This window comes from Lepidochelys kempii, chromosome 1, assembly GCF_965140265.1.
Source record: "Lepidochelys kempii isolate rLepKem1 chromosome 1, rLepKem1.hap2, whole genome shotgun sequence".
Classification (NCBI taxonomy): Eukaryota; Metazoa; Chordata; order Testudines; family Cheloniidae; genus Lepidochelys; species Lepidochelys kempii.
This window is the reverse complement of record NC_133256.1, coordinates 36,448,242-36,468,711: the sequence shown is the minus strand read 5'-3', so window position 1 is coordinate 36,468,711 and position 20,470 is coordinate 36,448,242. Positions and strand designations below refer to the sequence as shown.

General features: G+C 43.8%; 1 protein-coding gene and 1 long non-coding RNA gene across 6 annotated transcripts in view; one reads left to right on the top strand and one right to left on the bottom strand.

Moving 5' to 3' along the window:
* The window catches only part of LOC140909551 (uncharacterized), a 31,575-nt gene extending 12,394 nt beyond the window's left edge, over window positions 1-19,181 (bottom strand). For 3 of the 5 annotated variants that reach the window (XR_012158263.1, XR_012158266.1, XR_012158264.1), the window contains exon 1: window positions 19,056-19,181. This is a non-coding gene — a long non-coding RNA (uncharacterized lncRNA). Of the gene's footprint in view, window positions 1-18,692 lie in introns of all 5 variants that reach the window. The other 2 variants (XR_012158267.1, XR_012158265.1) reach the window with 2 other exon arrangements.
* Window positions 18,819-20,470, top strand: part of EXPH5 (exophilin 5) — a 51,241-nt gene continuing 49,589 nt past the window's right edge. The window contains exon 1 of the mRNA XM_073338992.1: window positions 18,819-19,142. Coding sequence (XP_073195093.1) covers window positions 19,024-19,142 — 119 coding nt within the window. The 5' untranslated portion in view covers window positions 18,819-19,023. The remainder of the gene's footprint in view (window positions 19,143-20,470) is intronic.

The window sequence follows — 20,470 nt, the reverse complement described above, 5'->3', positions numbered from 1 at the left end:
GGCTAACAGGGATCATCCCGGAGAATAGCCATATGGTGGGGGAAGGGGATCATCCCAGAGAATAGCCATGGTGGGGTTGGGGGAGGTGTGTGATGCACATCCACCCAAAAACCACAGCTCCTCCTTTTAAATGTGAAACCCAACCGGTATTGCTTGCTATGGGAAAGAAGGGCGCTGCAGTTCGAAACTATTCCCACATGTTATGAAGGTGTAAGAAGCCAACCTTGCATACCCTTTGGCTTACCATGGCTGCCTGGAAACCGAATTCTGTTGCACAGCCGTTTGTGATGTCACCATACAGGCAGGCGCTCAATATAAAGGCAAAATGCGACCTTGTATCTAAAGCACACGTGCTGTCTCCTATGAATTTCTTGATTCACTGTGAAAGAGTCCCCTTTTGTTCTCAGAAATGTATCAGCTTAAATTTTACTCTCCCTTTTATCTTCCCCCAGATGCAAATGTTTCTATGCTCCTGCTATCATCTCCGTTCCTGAGGTTATCGCGGATTAGAAGGCGAAGAAAATGCACTCGCGATGGCATGTTTTCCGAGCTCATGCAGTCCTCCCGCACTGATAGGGCACAGCTTAATGCATGGAGGCATTCAGTGGCAGAGGCCAGGAAAGCATTAAGTGAGTGCGAAGAGCAGAGACAGGAGGTGATGCTGAGGCTAATGGGGGAGCAAACGGACACGATGAAGCATCTGTTGGAGCTGCAGAAAAGCCAACAAGTGCACAGACCCCTGCTGCATCCACTGTATAACCACCTGCCCTCCTCCCCAAGTTCCATATCCTCCTCACCCAGACGCCCAAGAACGCGTGGGGGATTGGGGGGAGGCTCCGGGCACCTAGCCACTCCACTCCAGAGGATGGCCCAAGCAACAGAAGGCTGTCATTCAAACAGTTTTGATTTGTAGTGTGGCTACAATAAACAATGTGGCCTTGTCATTCCCTCCTCCCGCATCCCACCCCACCCGGGCTACCTTGTCAGTTATCTCACTTTTTTTTTAATTAATAAAGAAAGAATGCATGATTTCAAAACAATAGTTACTTTATTTCCTTTGCCAGCTGTGATCAAAGTGGGGAGGGTGGTTGGCTTATAGGGAATTAAAATCAACAAAGGGGGTGGGTTTGCAGCAAGGAGAAACACACACAATTGTCACACCATAGCCTGGCCAGTCATGAAACTGGTTTTCAAAGCCTCTCTGATGCACAGTGCGCCTAGCTGTGCTCTTCTAATCGCCCTGGTATCTGGCTGCTCAAAATCGGCCACCAGGCGATTTGCCTCAACCTCCCAGCTTGCCATAAACATCTCCCCCTTACTCTCACAGATATTATGGAGCACACAGCAGCAATAACAATGGGAATGTTGATTGCGCTGAGGTCTAACCTAGTCAGCAAACAGCGCCAGCGAGCTTTTAAACATCCAAAGCCACATTCTACCACCATTCTGCACTTGCTCAGCCTATAGTTGAACTGCTCCTTTCTGCTGTCCAGGCTGCCTGTGTACGGCTTCATGAGCCATGGGAGCAAGGGTAGGCTGTCTACTTAGGTGAAAGAGAGAGAAAAATAACATGGGATGTTTTTGCCCCTAATTTTTAGAGTCCAGTTGCCATTTGAAATGCATTTTCCTGAGGGTTGCTCCTAAATAAAATTCCTTCCAGCTATGAAGACAGAGGTATGGAGTCTCATGATGAAAGAGGTTCCATGTGGTTGCTTTCAAAAATGCAGATAGATCTGTTCCTGGACCACTTCCTTGTGAAAAAATGGCCACTTGACCAATGATTGCCAATCAACTTTGATGACACCTGGCTAGATGCGTCAGCTTGTCCTCTGTCTTTGAGAAATTGGTTTATCCTCTTTTGCGGTCCCAAAGACTCTGTTTACTACTTCTATGTAAACTGAGGTAAACATACATTTCTTTGTTTCGGATAAACCTGTTTAACAACTTCCGTCTAGTCAGGGCTATGTGGGATTGAACATGTGCTATCATCATCACACAAGGGGAATTTATATGTAAAGTTATGATGTTGCCACATACATTTCACCATGATATTATTGACCAGTGCGTTATTATTTTTCAATGATACCACACAAGGCATATTTTGTACAAAGTTTATTACAATAGTGCATAGGGTGTGAATATAGGGATGCATTTGGTCACAGAGAGAGGTGATAATAGTAGTAAAAACCCATACTCTTATGAATGTGCTGATTTCTGAATGTCTGCGGTGTCCCATTGGAGGTGGAGCTCATTGCAAATCAGTCAGCATCTCTGATGCCCTTAAGCAGGAGAGAATCCTGGTGATGGTTTTTGGTGATTTAGTATTACTTTAAAAGTATCTGCATAAACTCAATCACAGTTTCCATCTGAGATTACCTTTATAAGGCTTCTCACTGAGAAGTCTTGTCTTGACATGCAATTTTCTTTTACATCTGGCAGTACAGAACTAACATTAATAGAATGCAAGTTTTTGCGCCAATAAGGTTTGAGACCACTTAAAAATAAATGCCTTGGCTTTGCTTCAGCATTTCCTTCAGCAGTAGGAGACCATCATCTGAGCATAAACTCACATTCTATTAACAGTCACTTAACCAATTCATTCTACATGAGCTGTGTTTAAAATCCACAATGCAGAATAACAAATAGAAAAAAATAGACTATGCCAACAAAGAATAAAAAACCAGCAGCATGTTTGTATTATCACAATGAAAATCTAAGGAGCCTTTTAAAAACAACTTTGGAAATTACTTTAAGGACTTGATCCTGTACTACTAATCAGACAAATCTCCTATCAGAAGCAATCAGCCCTCTGCATTTATTTATCAACTCCTATAGGAGAAAGTATTTGAAATTTTTCAGTACATACACTTTGATATATTTTTTCCCCATTTAAAAAGGACATCTGTTACAGTTCCCAGGTGAGCTGCAGCTCTCATCCCTTCTGGTCTCTTTGAGTGCAACCCCCTCAGGTCTCTAACCATCACCTGGCTCCAGGTAGAATCTTGTGATTCTCCACTTTCCGGGTGGGCCCTGGACTGCAGTCATTTGTACTAACTGTGATTACCTCAGCAGCCATGACTTAGGGCCAGACCCTGAAGTTCTGTTCCCTCTGAAAGCAATGCCATGCCAGTGGTTAGTACAGTGACCAGACAGCTTCCTTAGAGTAACATTTATTTAGAATAAACACATTTCAGAGAAAACATATCTTAAAACAATAAAAAAAGACTGTACACATAAGTAGTTTTTCCCCCAAGGCATATTGTGCCCTGGATCTGAGAAGGCCCCACTGCTTATATTCTTTCCATAGAGTCACTCTTTGTGTCTCAACCTGTCTCCCTAGACAGCCTCTGACAGTGATCCCCATCTCTTCTCCCCCCGAGAAGCACTTTTTAAACTTCTTAATGATGTGTGTGTGTGTTTGTTGTTTTAATCTCCAAGTTCCCAGCCTGCCAAAACAATCTTTGCATCTTCCTTGAGACAGGATCCTTGAAACTTGCCCCCCATTGGCTTTCAATTGTGTGTTGGGGTGTCCTTATCTAGATCTACTGTGTTGCTTTCCTGTTTGTTCTTCCCACAGCCACCTGTTAAGTTAGAGCAATACAGTCATATAGTAATTTTACCTCACTGACCGGGCTACTTACAATATTCATATTCTTCTTATTATTATAGATCAGTATTCGTAGATCAATACATACCAGCTCCACAACTGTGACAATGACTTTACTCAAATATATAACCGGATGATACAAATGATACCATATGTAGCTGTGCTGAGGGATGTAAATCTCCCCAAAAGAGTCCACATTTAATGCTAATATAGTACCAAACTCTGTCCTCCGATATGCTAGAAAGTAGCATTAGCGGGATTGATTCAGATCTCAGATTGTACACACTAAAGTAATTCCTTTTGTTTCAGAGGCGTTACTCTTGAATTGTGTGTGTAACAGCAGAATAAGAGTTTATATATTACACAAATTATGTGCTAGATATATTCTTCACAATGGAACAACCGCATGGCAAAGTTCCCAGGATATGCTACAATTGTGTGAATACATCTACTTGGCCATACAAAATTTTCTCTCTTGATCATTACAGTCATTTCCCTGGATCCCATTATTGCTTATGAAAACTCAGTGTGGATTAAACACTCCTACTTGTTTATACTGTACACAGACATCATGAGATTCAGTATCATCTATTCTATAGGATTAATTAAACAAGGAGACAATGTGCAGGAAAACTACGAATATAATTAATGCAGTCAAAACAGGAGTATGAAAAAGTGAGGAATGTTCCCCACACAATGTGGGACAGGAAATGACACATTTTGGAATTGGAGGGGCAACACCAGAGAGACTGAAAGATGTTAAGGGAATGGACCATAGACCCCATAACCACCCTTCTATAAGCCACAACAACCTTTCAGTAACACCATTAAACACATGAAAATCAATAAGAGAAAACCTTCCAGCTATGATCAGCTCATCACAGTGAGCCACTGCTTAAATCATGAATCTGTATACAACAGCATTGCCTCTGCCCTCCAACCTGGATACTGAGTCCTTCCTCCAGCCTTGGAGCACCCATGGAAAAAAATTAGTGGGTGCTTAGCACCCACTGGTAGCCAGCTCCTCTCTCCCCCCCAGCTCCTCCCATCCACTGGCAGCCCTGCTGATCAACTCCTCCTCCTCCCTCCCAGCACTTCTCCCCTGTCACGACCAGCTGTTTCGTGGTGGTGCAGGAGGCTCTTGGAGGAAGGGGGAGGAGCGGGGATGGGGCATGCTCAGAGGAGGGGGCGGAACTGGGTGGGAAGAGGTGGGGAAGAGGCAGGGTGCAGGTGGGGAAAGGTGGGGCAGGGGTGAGGGCATGGGGGAAGGAGTCATGTGGGGGCAGCGCCTGGGGCAGAATGGGGGGTTGAACACGCCCTGGGCCCGGAGGAAGCCGGTACCTACACTGTTTTCCTTCCCTGTGTGTAATGGCAATGACACACCCCTAATCCCAACATAGGAGCTTCAACTAGGAGTTCTCGGAGTGCGGTAGCTGTAGGTGGTTTCTATCATATACAGGGTTTACAGTTTTCTTCAACGGTTTTCAGCACCCCCACTATAAAAATTGTTTCAGCACCCCAAGGTTCTGAATGCTTCTCCTGCCATAACAATGTCAAACCTGGGACACATTAGCACAATTTTAGGTGAACAGGCATTTGATGGAAAGTAAACTTATAGAATCATAGAAGATTAGGGCTGGAAGAGAGCTCAGGAGGTCACCTAGTCCAACACCCTGCTCAAAGCAGGACCAACCCCAACTAAATAGTCCCAGTCAGGGCTTTGTCAAGCCGGGCCTTAAAAACCTCTAAGGATGGAGATTCCACCACCTCCCTAGATAACCCATTCCAGTGCTTCACCAACCTCCTAGTGAAATAGTGTTTCCTAATATCCAACCTAGACCTCCCCTCCATTGCAACTTGAGACCTTTGCTCCTTGTTCTGTCATCTGCCACCACTGAAAACAGCCTAACTCCATCCTCCTTGGAACCCCCACTTCAGGTGGTTAAAGGCTGCTATCAAATCCCCCCACACTCTTCTCTTCTGCAGACTAAATAAGCCCAGTTCCCTCAGCCTCTCCTCATAAGTCATGTGCCCCAGCCCCTTAATCATTTTCATTGCCCTCAGCTGGACTCTAATTTGTCCACATACTTTCAGCAGTGGGGGGCGCAAAACTGGACACAATATTCCAGATTAATTGTTCTTGAAGACTGAATAAAATTATACTTTAAGGCATGAGGATAGTAGGGTTTGTTCACTTATCTGTATTTTAAATATGTATGAGTCAGACCACGGTAAGGATAAGTCTTTTCCTTTAATAACAAAAACACAAAAAAAGCCTTTGATTTCAGCTCCATAATTGGCTACAGAGTGCTGAGCTTTTATAGAGTTTTGAAATACTTGTTACTGTTTCCCATACTTTTAATTATTTGTATTACATTAATTTTATACTTTTATTACTTTTCTACACAGGTTACATCATAAGCTCACATTTAAAGCTATTGGGCTTGATCCTGTTCTCATTTAATTCAATAGATGATTAGCCATTTCAGTTTAACCAGAGCAGGAATTGGGCTTTTTCCTCACCTTCTCAGTGGAACCCACCTTTTACAAATAAAAAAGGAGCTAAAAATATATAATTTTAACCAACAGCTTCCCTACTGTTCTTCCAGCACTCTGTATTCACAGCTGGCCAACATCAAATACTTACATTAAATGGAAAAAGGTGAATGTTTTACCTTTTGACTGTAGCACACTATGGGAAGTTCTAAAGGTATGTGACTTTAGATCTGTGTATTGCTATTAGGGAGCAAATAGGTGATTTTAATGAGACCAGTTTTTAACCATTTAAAATGTTTCTATTGTTTTATAAACTAAAAGCACTATGAGAAACACCTGAACTAATATATTGAAAGGAGAAATATATGAACTCATTAGTAAATATATTAAGTTTGTGTGTGTATATATATTTTATCAACCTAAAATTAGACTCTTAAGTCAATATCAGGGCACTTAAATATATGTGTAATTTTCAGAAGCCTTAAGGTGCTTTTCAAGACGTCAGAATCTGGTGCTGCTGTATTAAGCTCCAGCCAACCTACTTCTTATTTCTTCACAAGTGGAAGCTGAAATTGCTCTCTCTCTCTATAACTTTTCAGTTCCTTTGAGTCTTGGTATGTCCTCGGGGAAGGCTGTACTGAGTCAGCTAGTTCAGTGATTTTCTTTATAACTTTTAGATTTTCTATCCATGTTAGTTCCTATAGAACATAGTCCCTGAATGCAAATGGAACTTTCCTGGGTTGAGTAAAATCTGGGGTTACCTCAAAGCTTGGATATGTGTCTGTGTGTCTTTAATACAACCAGTTTAACCATCATTTTCTTCTAGATAATGAGACCTCCATTATATGTTTGATAAGTCTTAATTCCCATAAGATTTATGGCCGTTCCTCCACCCCCCGAAAAATGCTGAGCAACTGAGCTCCTATTGAAACCAATGGTAGCTGTGAGTATCTCTGAAAATCAAGCTATTGATCTCTCGTAGAGAATGAGCTTCCGCGTACCCAAAATCAAGTGATCTCACAATGCATGAAATTTACCTCTGTGCAGACAGCCCCTACAAGGCCTATGTGCTACATAAGTCTAATTTAAATCCCATTTTGAAGGTTTAAGTAGAAGGTGCTCCCTAAATCTCAGGGTGGCCCTATGCATGGGCTGAAATTTCACTCAGTGCCTTTACACATGTATTCCATAATTGATAGCACCCACAAAAACTATACCACATTCAGGACGTGGCCCTGGCCAGTCCTTTATTATGATGCAGCATTTATGTTACACATCAAGTAATGTATCATTATAATCCGTCTAGATTTTGGTCAGTCCCCGCATGAGTGCTGTCATAAAAATAAAGGGAAGGGTAACCACCTTTCTGTATACAGTGCTATAAAATCCGTCCTGGCCAGAGGCAAAACCCTTTCACCTGTAAAGGGTTAAGAAGCTAAGATAACCTTGCTGGCCCCTGACCAAAATGACCAATGAGGAGACAAAATACTTTCAAATCGGGAGGAGTGGGGGAACAAAGGTCTGTCTGTCTGTGTGAGGCTTTTGCCGGGAACAGATCAGGAATGCAGCTCAGAACTTCTGTTAGTAAGTAATCTAGATAGAAATGCATTAGATTCCTTTTGTTTAATGGCTGGTAAAATACGCTGTGCTAAATGGAATGTATATTCCTGTTTTTGTGTCTTTTTGTAACTTAAGGTTTTGCCTAGAGGGATTCTCTATGTTTTGAATCTGATTACCCTGTAAGGTATTTACCATCCTGATTTTACAGAGGTGATTCTTTTACCTTTTCTTTAATTAAAATTCTTCATTTAAGAACCTGATTGATTTTTCATTGTTCTTAAGATCCAAGGGTTTGGGTCTGTGTTCACCTGTAAAAATTGGTCAGGATTTTTATCAAGCCTTCCCTAGAAAAGTGAGTGTAGGGCTTTGGGGGATATTTTGGGGGAAGACGTCTCCAAGTGGGCTCTTTCCCTGTTCTTTGTTTAACACGCTTGGTGGTAGCAGCATACTGTTCAAGGACAAGGCAAAGTTTGTACTTTGGGGAAGTTTTTAACCTAAGCTGGTAAAAATAAGCTTAGGGGGTCTTTCATGCAGGTCCCCACATCTGTACCCTAGAGTTCAGAGTGGGGAAGGAACCCTGACAAGTGTGCATGACTCCCACAGTTTTGTGTCCTTGCACTAGGGCTGCCCATAGTCTTTATGGGGTACATAGTCCTTACTCCGTTTGATCTCTTCTATAGGTATTAGGTGCTTGAAAGTGGGCAGAGAGGGACAAAGTGAGGGCAGGGCCATGCCACTACGCACACACTGCATGAGTCACAAGAGCTGGCATCATTTGGTAATGTATATTGATTTACTTCATTGTATCCCTCTCTCCCCACTCTTCATACATCATTTGCCTTCTTAGACTGTAAACTCTTCAGAGCAGAGACTATTTCCTTAATATTTGATTATACAGCACCTAGCACAATGGGGCCTCATGGTGCTACTGTGATATAATAATAATGGGTGGGGTGGGACTGTCTTTCCAGGATGCAGTGCCTGAGACCCTTCAAGAAGAACATTGGCTGATTCAATTAACTGGCTAGATCAATTTATGGCTGCTTTGTATCACCAGAATGGCACAAAAGCCAGAGCATGTTGGTGAACCTGGCCCTGTATTTCCTTCTGATATTTCACATTCTGGTCTTGTTACATTTAGTTTGTTCTTATGAAATGGTCCTTCCTTTACATAAGAAATAAATCCGGGATAATTTAGATTATGGAAGAGTGTTTGTAGCAGGGCCATGTCTTCTGGTTTCTCTGCAGATTGTGAGGTATGAAAACTCAGATGGACCTCTCATTTTCGAAGGAGATGTTCCTGACTATCTTTCTACTTTGTTTGGGGCTGAAGATCAAGATCACTACAATATGATTGGCCATTTATAAAGGAAGCTGGGTCTTGATACTCATGTCTTTTGGTAGGAGTCCCGAGGGAGATGGTGAAGAGTATTAGACACCAAAGAGGATAGATTTTCCCTAGGAAAATCTGTCTCCACACATATCTTTCCATATTGTAAGGACCTGTAGACAGCTGAGACTCCAAAGCACCAAGTTAGGTGGTACCAGCTGGTCCTCATGTGTAAATGAGCAGAAGTCCTATCATGTTTAAACCTCTTACCATATGACAACTATTATAGCCAACCTGTATTCTGGCTTTTGTGTTGTTTTCTGTGAACTAGGTCTTATTCTCCCACCTGCTATGGAGATCTTGATCAGCGCTAGTTGAAAATATTAGTATTGTAGCTGGGGAATTATCTCTTTTCTATGGCTATAATTTTTAATTAAGATGGAAATTTTCAAAGGCACTGAGATTTGGGTGCCCAATGCCCATTCAAACTAATGGAAACTGGCCATCCAAATCGCCTGCACAGTTCTGAAAATCCGATTCTAAGTGCCTGTACTATTCCTGGAGGAATTCTGCACCAACAAATTAAAAATTCTGCACACAATATTTTAAAATCCTGCAAAATTCTGCAGTTTGTCAAAATAACAATGTAATTATGCTGCTTTCCAGGGTGGATAAAAATCAATGATTTGTTTTATTTAAATCGGATTTTTTTGATAAAATGCTTTTTGAGGAAAAAACCTATCTAAAGATAAAGATATATCTTTGAGCTATAATGTCTCAGATTCATAGATACTAAGGTCAGAAGGGACCATTATGAACATCTAATCTGACCTCCTGCACAACACAAGCCACAGAATCTCACCCACCCACTCCTGCGAAAAACCTCACCTATGTCTGAGCTATTGAAGTCCTCAAATCATGGTTTAAAGACTTCAAGGAGCAGAGAATCCTCCAGCAAGTGACCCATGCCCCATGCTACAGAGGAAGGCAAAAAACCTCCAGGTCCTCTTCCAATCTGCCCTGGAGGAAAATTCCTTCCTGATCCCAAATATGGCAATCAGCTAAACCCTGAGCATATGGGCAAGATTCACAAGCCAGATACCCAGGAAAGAATTTTCTGTGTAACTCAGATCCCACCCCATCTAACATCCCATCACAGGCCATTAGGCCTATTTACCATAAATATTTAAAGATCAATTAATTACCAAAATCATGTTATCCCATCATACCATCTCCTCCATAAATTTATCAAGTTTAATCTTAAAGCCAGATAGATCTTTTGCTCCCACTGCATCCCTTGGAAGGCTATTCCGAAACTTCACTCCTCTGATGATTAGAAAACTTCGTCTAATTTCAAGTCTAAACTTCCTGGTGGCCAGTTTATATCCATTTGTTCTTGTGTCCTCATCATGGAATAGGGATTATAAATTCTAATTCTATAGTATGAGACAATATATTCATGTAATTGTAGGCACCCTTTACTAGAGGGGCCTCTGAACTTTATTGGGAGTGTTGCAGGGGAAAAGCCTGTGTGCTGTAATCTAGCCTAAGAGATGACAACTCCCATGATGCCTTGGGGAAAGACTGAGGGACTTTCTCGTGCAGGGAGAGCAGGCAGTAGGCTCCATTTTGGGAAAGGAGTGAGATTGCTGCTGTGGAGCTCTGTCCATACCAAAAGCTGCTGCCAGGAAGCCAGAAGCTGCTGCTGAGAGCCTGCGGGGGCTTTGATCGAGCAGGGAGCCTCAGAGGCTGTTGATGGCTTCACTGGAGTCAGGGCAGAGACTATTGCTGTGCCTAGAGCTGACTGAGTTGAGCCTGCAGTGAAGGCCTGGGAGTAACCCCCACTCTGGTTTGGAAAAGTACTTGCAAGGGAAGGGGCACAGCTCAGAGATTGAGTCTGAGGAGAGGCAGAGTGATCTTCCCAGCAAACCAGGACCCAGAGCTGCTGCCATTTGGTGGAGCCAGCTCCAATCATCAGAGGAGTTGTGCCTTGGCTGGATTGATGCACAGAACCAACAGAGTGCTGTCTCCAACTGCAGATCTCCCAGCGCACCCACGCAAGCAAGAGTCTGGGACTCTGAAATCAAGAGGAGTGTACACTCTGGAGTGAGGTACGTGGTGGCAGTGTAAATGCCAGTTAGATAAGTTTCATTTATCACTGTATAATATATTGGTTAATTGATTTTATTCAACTGCCCCTGTGGCTTTCAATTAGTAGTGACATTTAATCTGAGTCTGTTATACCCTGTTTTTTAAATTGTTAAGTAAAGGAATATTAGTTTTAATTTAAGTATATTGGATGTATGTTATTTATCATTGGTATTTGAGTTATACCCATGCCCCAGGTTGTTATTACTGAATTATTGAAGGGATTTATTATTGGATTGAAGGGATTTATTATTTATTTATTATTGAAGGGATTTATTCCTGGAGGTTCCCAAGGCATGCGACTGAGTGTGTACAGGGGCCAGCCAGCTGGAGGCACTGCCAATTTTAACTTCCTTTAGGAGTAAAGGGACTGCAGCAGAGGATTCCCACTTATCCAGTATCACCACTGGGATACTCAGGATCTCCTTTAATGTCAACAACATCAGGCACCCAGGCGAGTGTTGCCTGCTCCTAAGTAACACAGGGAAGAAAAGTGGGGGGTGGGGGAGAGGTGGTCACAATGTTTAAGAAAAATTTTGTGAATGAGTTACACTCGTTCATGGATTAGGGACCCAATTTTATGGGGTTCCAGGGGATTCTGTATAGATTATTTAGGTTAATCTTTCTATCTACCCACTGGGACTCAGTGCTCAGTCTAGAAGATACCATCAGAGATGCTTAGTTTTGCAGTTCTCAAACTGTGGATTTGGGTCTCCAGAGATAACATGCTTGTTAATAGCAAAAATGTTTTCAAATAAATAAAATATAGAGGTGAGAAATAACAGACCTCAGCCCTATTGTCCCTCTGCAAATTTGTATACACACAGTCCCTTACCTCTCTCTAAAAGTGCAAAGTTTCAAAAAGTTCAATGAATAGAAGATTGTTGTGGGTGGAATAGATCTGGACAAGGAGAAGAAGTCTGGAGATAAACGTGAGAAGGGAGGGACAGGCATTAAAAACAAAAGTGAAACTGTTTGAGCAGAATATTCCAAAAATCTTGAGGTCTTGCTAAGTGTAGCCTTCATTAATTTGAGCTCTCCCATACCATTCTCTCACTAGAAGGGAATATCTGTAATGGCAGCAGGCTGTAAAAGAGACCCAGTTTCGGAATATTTTAATGAAGTTCCTCTACCTGTAGGAAAGACAGGCATGCATGCAAAATGCAAACAGTGCAACAAAGAAATGCAAGGCCTTGTTGCCCAAGTGAAACAACATCATGAGAAGTGCTCCTTCTCAGGAGGAAGCTGCACTGAAGATGATGAAAGGAATGTGTCTGAACATACAGGATCTTCAGGTTGGTAAATTTTTTTATTTCATACTTCTTTCTGAAGGCCTGTCTTCTTTCTGGACTATTCTTGAATTCTCATGTTTGAGCAAAAAAAAAGATAGTACCATAGAGTAACAACTATAATTTTAGATGCAGTTGTGATAAAAAATAAATAGTTGAAATAGGCAGATCTTCCTTTTACAATTTCACCTTTAAAGTAGTACTGAGTGTCAGTGAATGCAATGACTTCAGTGTTCCAGAAATAAAGGCCAATGTTGTTGAAATTGTAAAATACTTCCGTAACAACCACTTTGAAGCAGCTGCTCTGAAAAAAGTGGGAGGAACCAAGCTAACTCTCCCACAAGTCATGCGATGGAACTCAGTAGTGGACTGTTTTGAGCACTATATCAAGAACTGGCCTAATCTGTTGACAGTTTGTGAACAAAACGTGAAAATATAGATGGCACCATCACAGCCAAAGTTCTCAACATTAGGCTTAAGAGAAATGTTGAACACAGGCTGAATACCCTGAAGCCTATTTCTGTAGCCTTGAACAAAATGCAGGGAAATAGCTGTTTTATTACTGACACTGTTGAAATTTGGAAGGAACGGAGTGAGATCTTAAAAAGAGAACTATGCAATGACAGAGTTAAATTACAAGCATTAAAAAAAACAAATGGGACAAGCACTAGTTCCAGCTCATTTTCTTGCAAATATTCTCAATACTCAGCACCAGGGTCAAATCTTAACTGCTGAAGAAGAGGAGTTGGCTATGACATGGACATCCTGCAATCATCCCTCCATAATGCCAACTATAATAAACTTCAGAGCTAAGGGAGAACCATACAGTAAATATGTTTGCTGATGATGTTTTAAAGAAAGTCACACCAGTGAACTGGTGGAAGTCACTTAAGCACTTGGATTCAGAGACTGTTGAAGTGATAATCTCACTTTTAACAGTGGTAGCAACTTCAGCTGGTGTAGAAAGAACATTTTCTTCCTTTGGACTAATTCATTCCAAACTGAGAAATCATTTGGGACCTGAAAAAGCAGGAAAGCTTGTTTTTCTTTTCCAAATTATGAACAAACAGGAAAATGAAGGTGAAGACGACCGAGTTAGCTGCGGAAGCCAATATTTTAAGTTTTCTCTTGTTGACCTGACTGACACAGTCAGTCAATTTAAATGAAATATTTTTTTAAAAATTATTTTAGTTAAAAACAATTTTAACAAAACAAACCTGATTTTATAAAACTTGAATGTTTAAATTCAAATTTTCATATGCTTGTTTTGTTAAAATATGTTTGCTGCTGAAGAAAAAAATCCAGAATACATAACGTTGTTGTTTTAGTTAAATAAAAGAATTTAAATATCTGTCTGGTGATTTTCTCCTCCTAATACAGCCTGACAAGAAAATCCTCCAAATATTAATTATTAACCTGTTGAACTGCAGATAGATATTTATGAAGTCATTGGGAGGTGAACTGCTTCAATTACCTTTGGTAAATGAAATAACCAAACAATCATTCATTTTCTGATATAGCTGTAAAACTAATCTGAAAAGTTTTCAAAATAAATCACATTAAAAATGTATAGTGTGTACCTTCTAAAAATGAAACCTACATCTATCTCTGAGTTGTGAAGAATATGTATTAAGGCTATAACAACCAACAAAAATGCACTTTTATGTAGAAATTCATGATTAAATAGAGTCTTCCTGACTAGTGATTTAAATCAAATCCACCCTGCTGCTTTTATTTATTTAAACTACAATACAATACATGGAGAATGGGTGTGAGGAGCATTGGAGGAAACAGTAATGTAGCTAGGTTTGACCCTTTATTTCTAGTTATTAATCAACAAATACATGCAGCCATCTGCTCAGTGTTGCTCATAGGCAACTGAAGAGCAAGTGGCAGCTGGGAGATCAAACTCACAATTTATATTGGCTACTGACCAGCACCAGAAAGATGAATAGCAAACAGTTTATGGAGCGCATTTTTTTTCAGTCCAAAAATGTAGACCAGTTCTAATTGCTAAAGCACTGTAAGCATTTATAAGGCTGTACTCTCCTTTACACCACTGTGGCAATGTAAAGAAGCCTTAAAACTTTTACATCAGTTTTATACTCGAGGGAATTCACAAAAGCAATGGGAACAATTCACTAAGCAGGCAGGCTGCTACATTCTGCTCTGCCTGAGGGACAGAGCCTGCCGCATGCCTACCTCCTCAGAAATACCCCGAAGCCTTGCCCATCTACGCTAAGTGTGGCGCAATAAATGAGAGGGACAGTGTTTCTCTCTCTCTCACACGTACGACTGCCCAACCCCCCTCCACTGGTGGTGGTGATTTGATTCTACTGGCTGTTCCGGGTGCCCAAACCGCTCTGCCTGTGCTGCTGGGGAGGGGCATGTGACCGCTCTTGCAGCTTCCCTGTCAGAAGTCATTTTTCTGCAGGAAAGCAAAGAAATTTGCAGGGGACATGAATTCTGCATGCACACTGTGATGCAAAATTCCCCCAAGAGCACTGTACTCAAAACTGTATAAGACGCACAAAGAGGCAGCCCTGTTGGGAGAAGCCTGCAATCGATATAGGTAAGACAATACAAATCAGATACAAAATACACTGCGAAGGGTAGTGTTGTCCAGATGATAGGGCACTGGACTGGGAGCCAGGAGAGCTGGGTTTCTGAATCTGCCACTGATGTACTGTATTACATAGGGCAAGTCACTTCACTGGTTTCCCCTCCCACGCTTTCTTTGTCTTGCCTAGGTGTAAGCTCTTTAGAGCTGGGTCTGTCTCTGATTATAAACACATACAGTGCCTAGCACAAAGGAACCACCAATAAATAATAGCAGTAGTAAAGTGAGACCCAAATGATGGGTCTATCTTAAAGTGTAGGGGTGTGTGTGATTAATTTGTCTTTTAATGGGTAGGATGATCAAACTGATATTGACCTGGGTCAGCACTGGAAGGATTTATTTCAAACAAAATGAGAAGTTTAAAAAAATTCAGTGTAGACTGAAAGATGTCATATTTATATTTTGTGACCCTTTTCACTGTGATTTAATGTATGGGGTTAATTAAACTTGCCTGTACTTAATCCGCATGGTAACTCACACAGTAATTAGTTCAGCAGGAACAGACAAGATTCTACAGTTCTTCAAAAACTCAGGGCCAATTGCTACAAGAATCAACTGCTGCATATTTCCCTACATTCTCTAACAATATTTCACCATCTGTAAAGAGCCCCTTGGGCTTTTTGTGTTTCCACCACTTGAAAACCTTTATTGAGGATGGGTGAGGCTAACCCCTCCCACAGCACAGCAGTCTTTGTAAAATGGAGCTAAGTTTTCTGGAGAACCTGTCCTGTAATTACAAATATATGCATTAGCATCCTGGGTAGTGGTCCCCGATGATACCATCGCTAAGGGTCATGTAGTGTGTCATCCAGCTCATCACAGGCTATTCTTCCAGCCGTCCAGGTCATTGTGCTGAACACAAGGGACTATTTTGAAGGAAGCATTACTATGATTTTACATAACATATGCTAGCTCAAAACTATGGTAAAAGCTTTTAGAGTGTGTATCCTGTCTTGAGATTGTGCCATTCAAATTAAAGAGAAGAGCTTTCTAAAAATAGGAAGCTTCCTGGGATACCCCTTGTATTGTTTGTAAACATACGTAATGGGCTGGGGGTGCCATAGTGCTTTGTACTTTAAAAATACATAGTTAAGATTATATAGACTAGATTAAGTGAGACAGGCAGACAGAGTCTTACCACCAAATAAGAATATTTTGTTCTACTTTTACACTATCCCCTCAACAGAATACGTATTTATAAAAGGTACTTTTAAATTTAAAAAATGCTCTTCAGATAAAACTTTTCATCCCCAAGACCTGTATGGAGGCTAACACAAGGTTCAGGAGAAAAAAGCTTTTCTTAAATATCAGATGAACTCAGTGGAGAGATTCCCATTGACTTCATGGGGCTTTGGATCAGTCCTACAGGGAGTATATAGGGCCCATGCCCCCAGCACTAACGCAGCTAGGGTTCAGGCCATCATGCCCAACCTGTGACATCAGGACCAGCTGTAGTCCATGAGACCTAAGCAGTGGCCCTAGAGGATGACTGCATTCAGAACAAGGGGTTAGCTGGATTAAGAGTGGGAAGTGTGCTTCCTGAACTGAGCACGGCGATTTTTAAACTAAAGTGTTCAAATCAAATTGCTGTGGCACAGCACTGCCACCTTTTTTGGCTTCCCTGCTGCCACAGGAGCAGCTCTGGCGTGAGCCAGGAATACTCTGAGCAGCTGCTGTCCCTACCTGCTGCAGATGCTCAGTTCAAGGAGCTTCTGCTAACAGTCTGATGCCTTTTAGGGAGGGGAAGGAGGAAACAGCATCTGTATCTGATCCACTGCCCATTTCCCTGCCAGGCTGTGGAAACTGTAGGAAGAGCAGGATAGGAGCTCAACTGGCTCTGAAAACTTATAAAAGTATTGACTGTGGCTCTTTGGCCCTTTTGAAATAACTCATTAGGCCTCCAGGCTGAGAAGGCTGGACAGGAACAGAAGTAGAAAAAATTAGACAGGGAGCTTAATGTCAAGAGATTCCAGGACCAAATCCTGTACCAAACTCACTCAATACAGTGAGTTAGCAAGCAGCAAGCCTTGTGTGGAACTACAGCACTCTACCTTGCCCCACATCAATTTGCTGTGTAGACAAGCCCTTAGACTACTGGGTTCTTGAAGAGCTTCTGTCTCTGGGGAAGATTCTGTCTTCCTTCCCTTTCCCCTGACCTCTTCTGCTAAGCATCGTCAAGCTGATCTTTGATGCCATTTTGATCACTTCTGTCACATACGCGGTCTTGGCATCATCTCTCCTGATGTCAGGAAACAGGGTTGCTCTTCAGACCAGACAAGGGATGCCAGGAACTACACCAAAGCAAAGAGCCTCCTGAAAGCCATCATAGCTACTCTGCTCCGAGGTCCTTATTTTCACCAGCACCACGGGGTCTCCTGTTGGAGGTGCATTTTTCAAACAGCACTCACTTCAATATACTGAGAAGAGCAAGCCCAGCTGCACCAAGCTCATTGCAATTTCTATTGCACTTGCAATGCTTCCCACATTTTGCCATCTTCAGTGCGCGCATTTTTCCTTTTGAAAACTGATGGCTGGAAACTGTATCCACGCTCCTGCCGATGGCTGCTGTGACTGCGCCTGCAATTTAGCCTCAATTTAAAAACTTGATAATATTTCAACCAAAGGATAAAAACTAAGGATAATATATTCTTACCTTGATACATACAATGCTGGAGCATCAAAATTATTTATATGATGCTGCTCCACAATAAGAGCCATCAGAAATTAGACCAAAACAAAAGTTATTTCTGTGTTGTTATAATACTTAACAATTAACAAGCCTTGATTCTCCACTGCTTTGCAGCCTGTGAAATCACTCACACCTGTGCTAAGTGTCAAATGCTCCTGCCTACTTTCTCTGTAAATGGAAAATTCAGATTTAGTAGCATTTTGCCCTCTCTTTATGCAGGTATCAATAATTATTAGTGTTTACTGTAGTAGGTAGAACTCCCCCACCAAGATGGGGGTCCCCATTACACCGGGTACTGCCAGTGCTTAATCTGTAGTGAAAGAGGTGCTGGGGCTCAAGCAATTTTTTTTTTTTTTTTTACTTTAGTAACTGACACGACAAGCTCAAATGAAGCACTGATCACTGCCCTGAAGAGTCTTCAATTTAACCAGACCGAGAGCCGCATGGGAAACAGAGGCCCGGACAGCTAGGGTGATTTCCCCACGGTCACAAGGCCAGGCATTAGAAGCCATGTCTCCTGACTCCCATTCCTGTGTGGGGCTCCCCCCTGCAAGTGATAACACGAAGTCCACATCTTCCCATTCCCTTGCAGCCGTTAATTAAAAACCGCACAACAACGCTGCGAGCCAGGGCTGACCTATCACCCCCATTTTACAGCGAAGGGCACAGCCCCAAACAGGTCACGCAGGGATCTGAACGGAGCTGGCCAGGGAGCGTGTGTTTCCCCGTAGCCCAGGGCTCCTCCTCACTGCAGCGCAGGTCTCTCTCCGGCACTGTGTTTCCTGCAGCCCCGGGGCTGCAATCTGGTTCCAGCGCTAGCTCCCTCTACCTTTGTAAAAAAAGGCCAGACTCCCCCGGCTCAGACCCCCTCACCCAGGTCTCGACAAAGCCCCTCCGGCCAGGCGGCCCCTTCCCTGCCAAAGCCCGAACGCGGGCCCGGGCTCAGAGCAAACCTTTGCCTCGAACTCAGCCTCGCCCCCGGCAGCCCCCCGCGACTGACCTCGAGCGCGGCTCAGCCACCTTGGGACCGGGCCCGCCCCTGCGCACACGGGATTGGTCCCGGCGCCCCGTTCAGCCGCTGGCGCCCCGCCGGGGTTCGCTCCGCGGGCCGTCACTCACGCAGGTGTGGGCCAGGCCCAGGCCCCCAGGTGCAGGCGGTGCCCGGCCCCCGTGGGACTTGGTGCTTCCCGCAGGTTGGGGCCGGCCGCTGGGCGGGGCAGGAGCCTGGCAGGGCCCGGAGCTGAGGGGACGGGGACGGGGCCGGTCCCCCAGCCCAGCCCGGCGATGGCTGGTGCCCCGCGCGAGCTCGATCTCACCTTCCTCAGCGAGCAGGAAGCCCGGCAGATTTTCCAGGTGCTGGAGCGGGACGCGGAGCTGAAAAGGGCCGAGCGGGACCGGATCAGGTAGGAGGCGTCGCTCCTGATCCTGGCGGGCGGCTCCTTACCCCGGGTTCCCGTCCCGCCTCCCCGGCGAGCGAGGCTGGGCTGCGTTGAGTGTGTCAGACCCTCGTGCCCGCAACGAGCGGCCCTGGCTCTCCCAGGCTGGGGGCACGGCGGGCGTGTGGGTGGCCGCCGTGGGCTGGGGGGGGGGGGGGCAGTGCAGCTTGTTAGGCCGTATTTGTTTGTGTGCGTGTCGGCAGGGGGAGGCGGCAGCTCCCCAAGTCTCCCCGCAAAGCGGACAGGTTACTGGGAGCCAGATGCTCCTGCCCCATGCGGGAGGATTTAGCAGCAGCTCCGGAGACACAGCAACGGGCTGGGTAAGAAGCGCGTGTGTCTGCGGTGAGTGGGGCACCGAGGGCTCTGCCGGGTCCCCCTCTTTCTCCCCCTCTCCCGGCAGGGGAGGCCCTTCTGTCTCTTAACCTGCCAGGGACACAGGGTGTTGGCTGAAGGTTGATTCCTGGTGGAGCAGCGGGGATGGCATGAATACTTTATAAGAGCTGTAAGGAAATGATCCATGACAGCTGTGACAGTCTCAGGCACATTCCAGATTGACTTTTGGCACCTCTCCAAAACCAAAGTACAGGCCTCCACTGACTGAAACAGATAATAAGGCGACTCACCACTAGCTCACCCCTTTGATTTCATCCCAGGTCAGTGATGGCTGGGGGTGACCTAGGTGGGTGGCCTCACTCCAGTTCCTAGTGGACAGGTGTATACATCCTATAACCACCAACACTGGTTACTTGTTGCCAGTCCAAGCAGTGACCAAGCACTGAACAGAAACAGCCGGTGATCCTTAGAGGTACGGTGCGTCCAGGTCAGATTTGAGGTGCTGGTGCTGCACCTGTTCTCCAAGGCTCTCCCTCTGGCATCTTTCATGAACATGACATTCACTTAAAAGGAAGGCAAAGGTCATCTGAAATGAAGCACCTCAGCAGACTGGACTTGCCTGACATATTGCAGGGGGCTTGGTTAAACACATGGGAGTAAATTCAGGACCGACTTATAGCCTGTGTAACCCCAGTGAAATCCAAGGTTTTCCTCTGAATGGGAGCTCCTACTGAATCCATTGTTTCCAGTTGGTGTTTGCCTTTCTTCAATCATTAGCTAGTTTCTGCAAAAAGAACAGAAGTACTTGTGGCACCTTAGAGACTAACGAATTTATTTGAGCATAAGCTTTCGTGGGCTACAGCCCACTTATGTTCCATTCTATGCATCCGATGAAGTGAGCTGTAGCCCACGAAAGCTTATGCTCAAATAAATTAGTTAGTCTCTAAGGTGCCACCAGTACT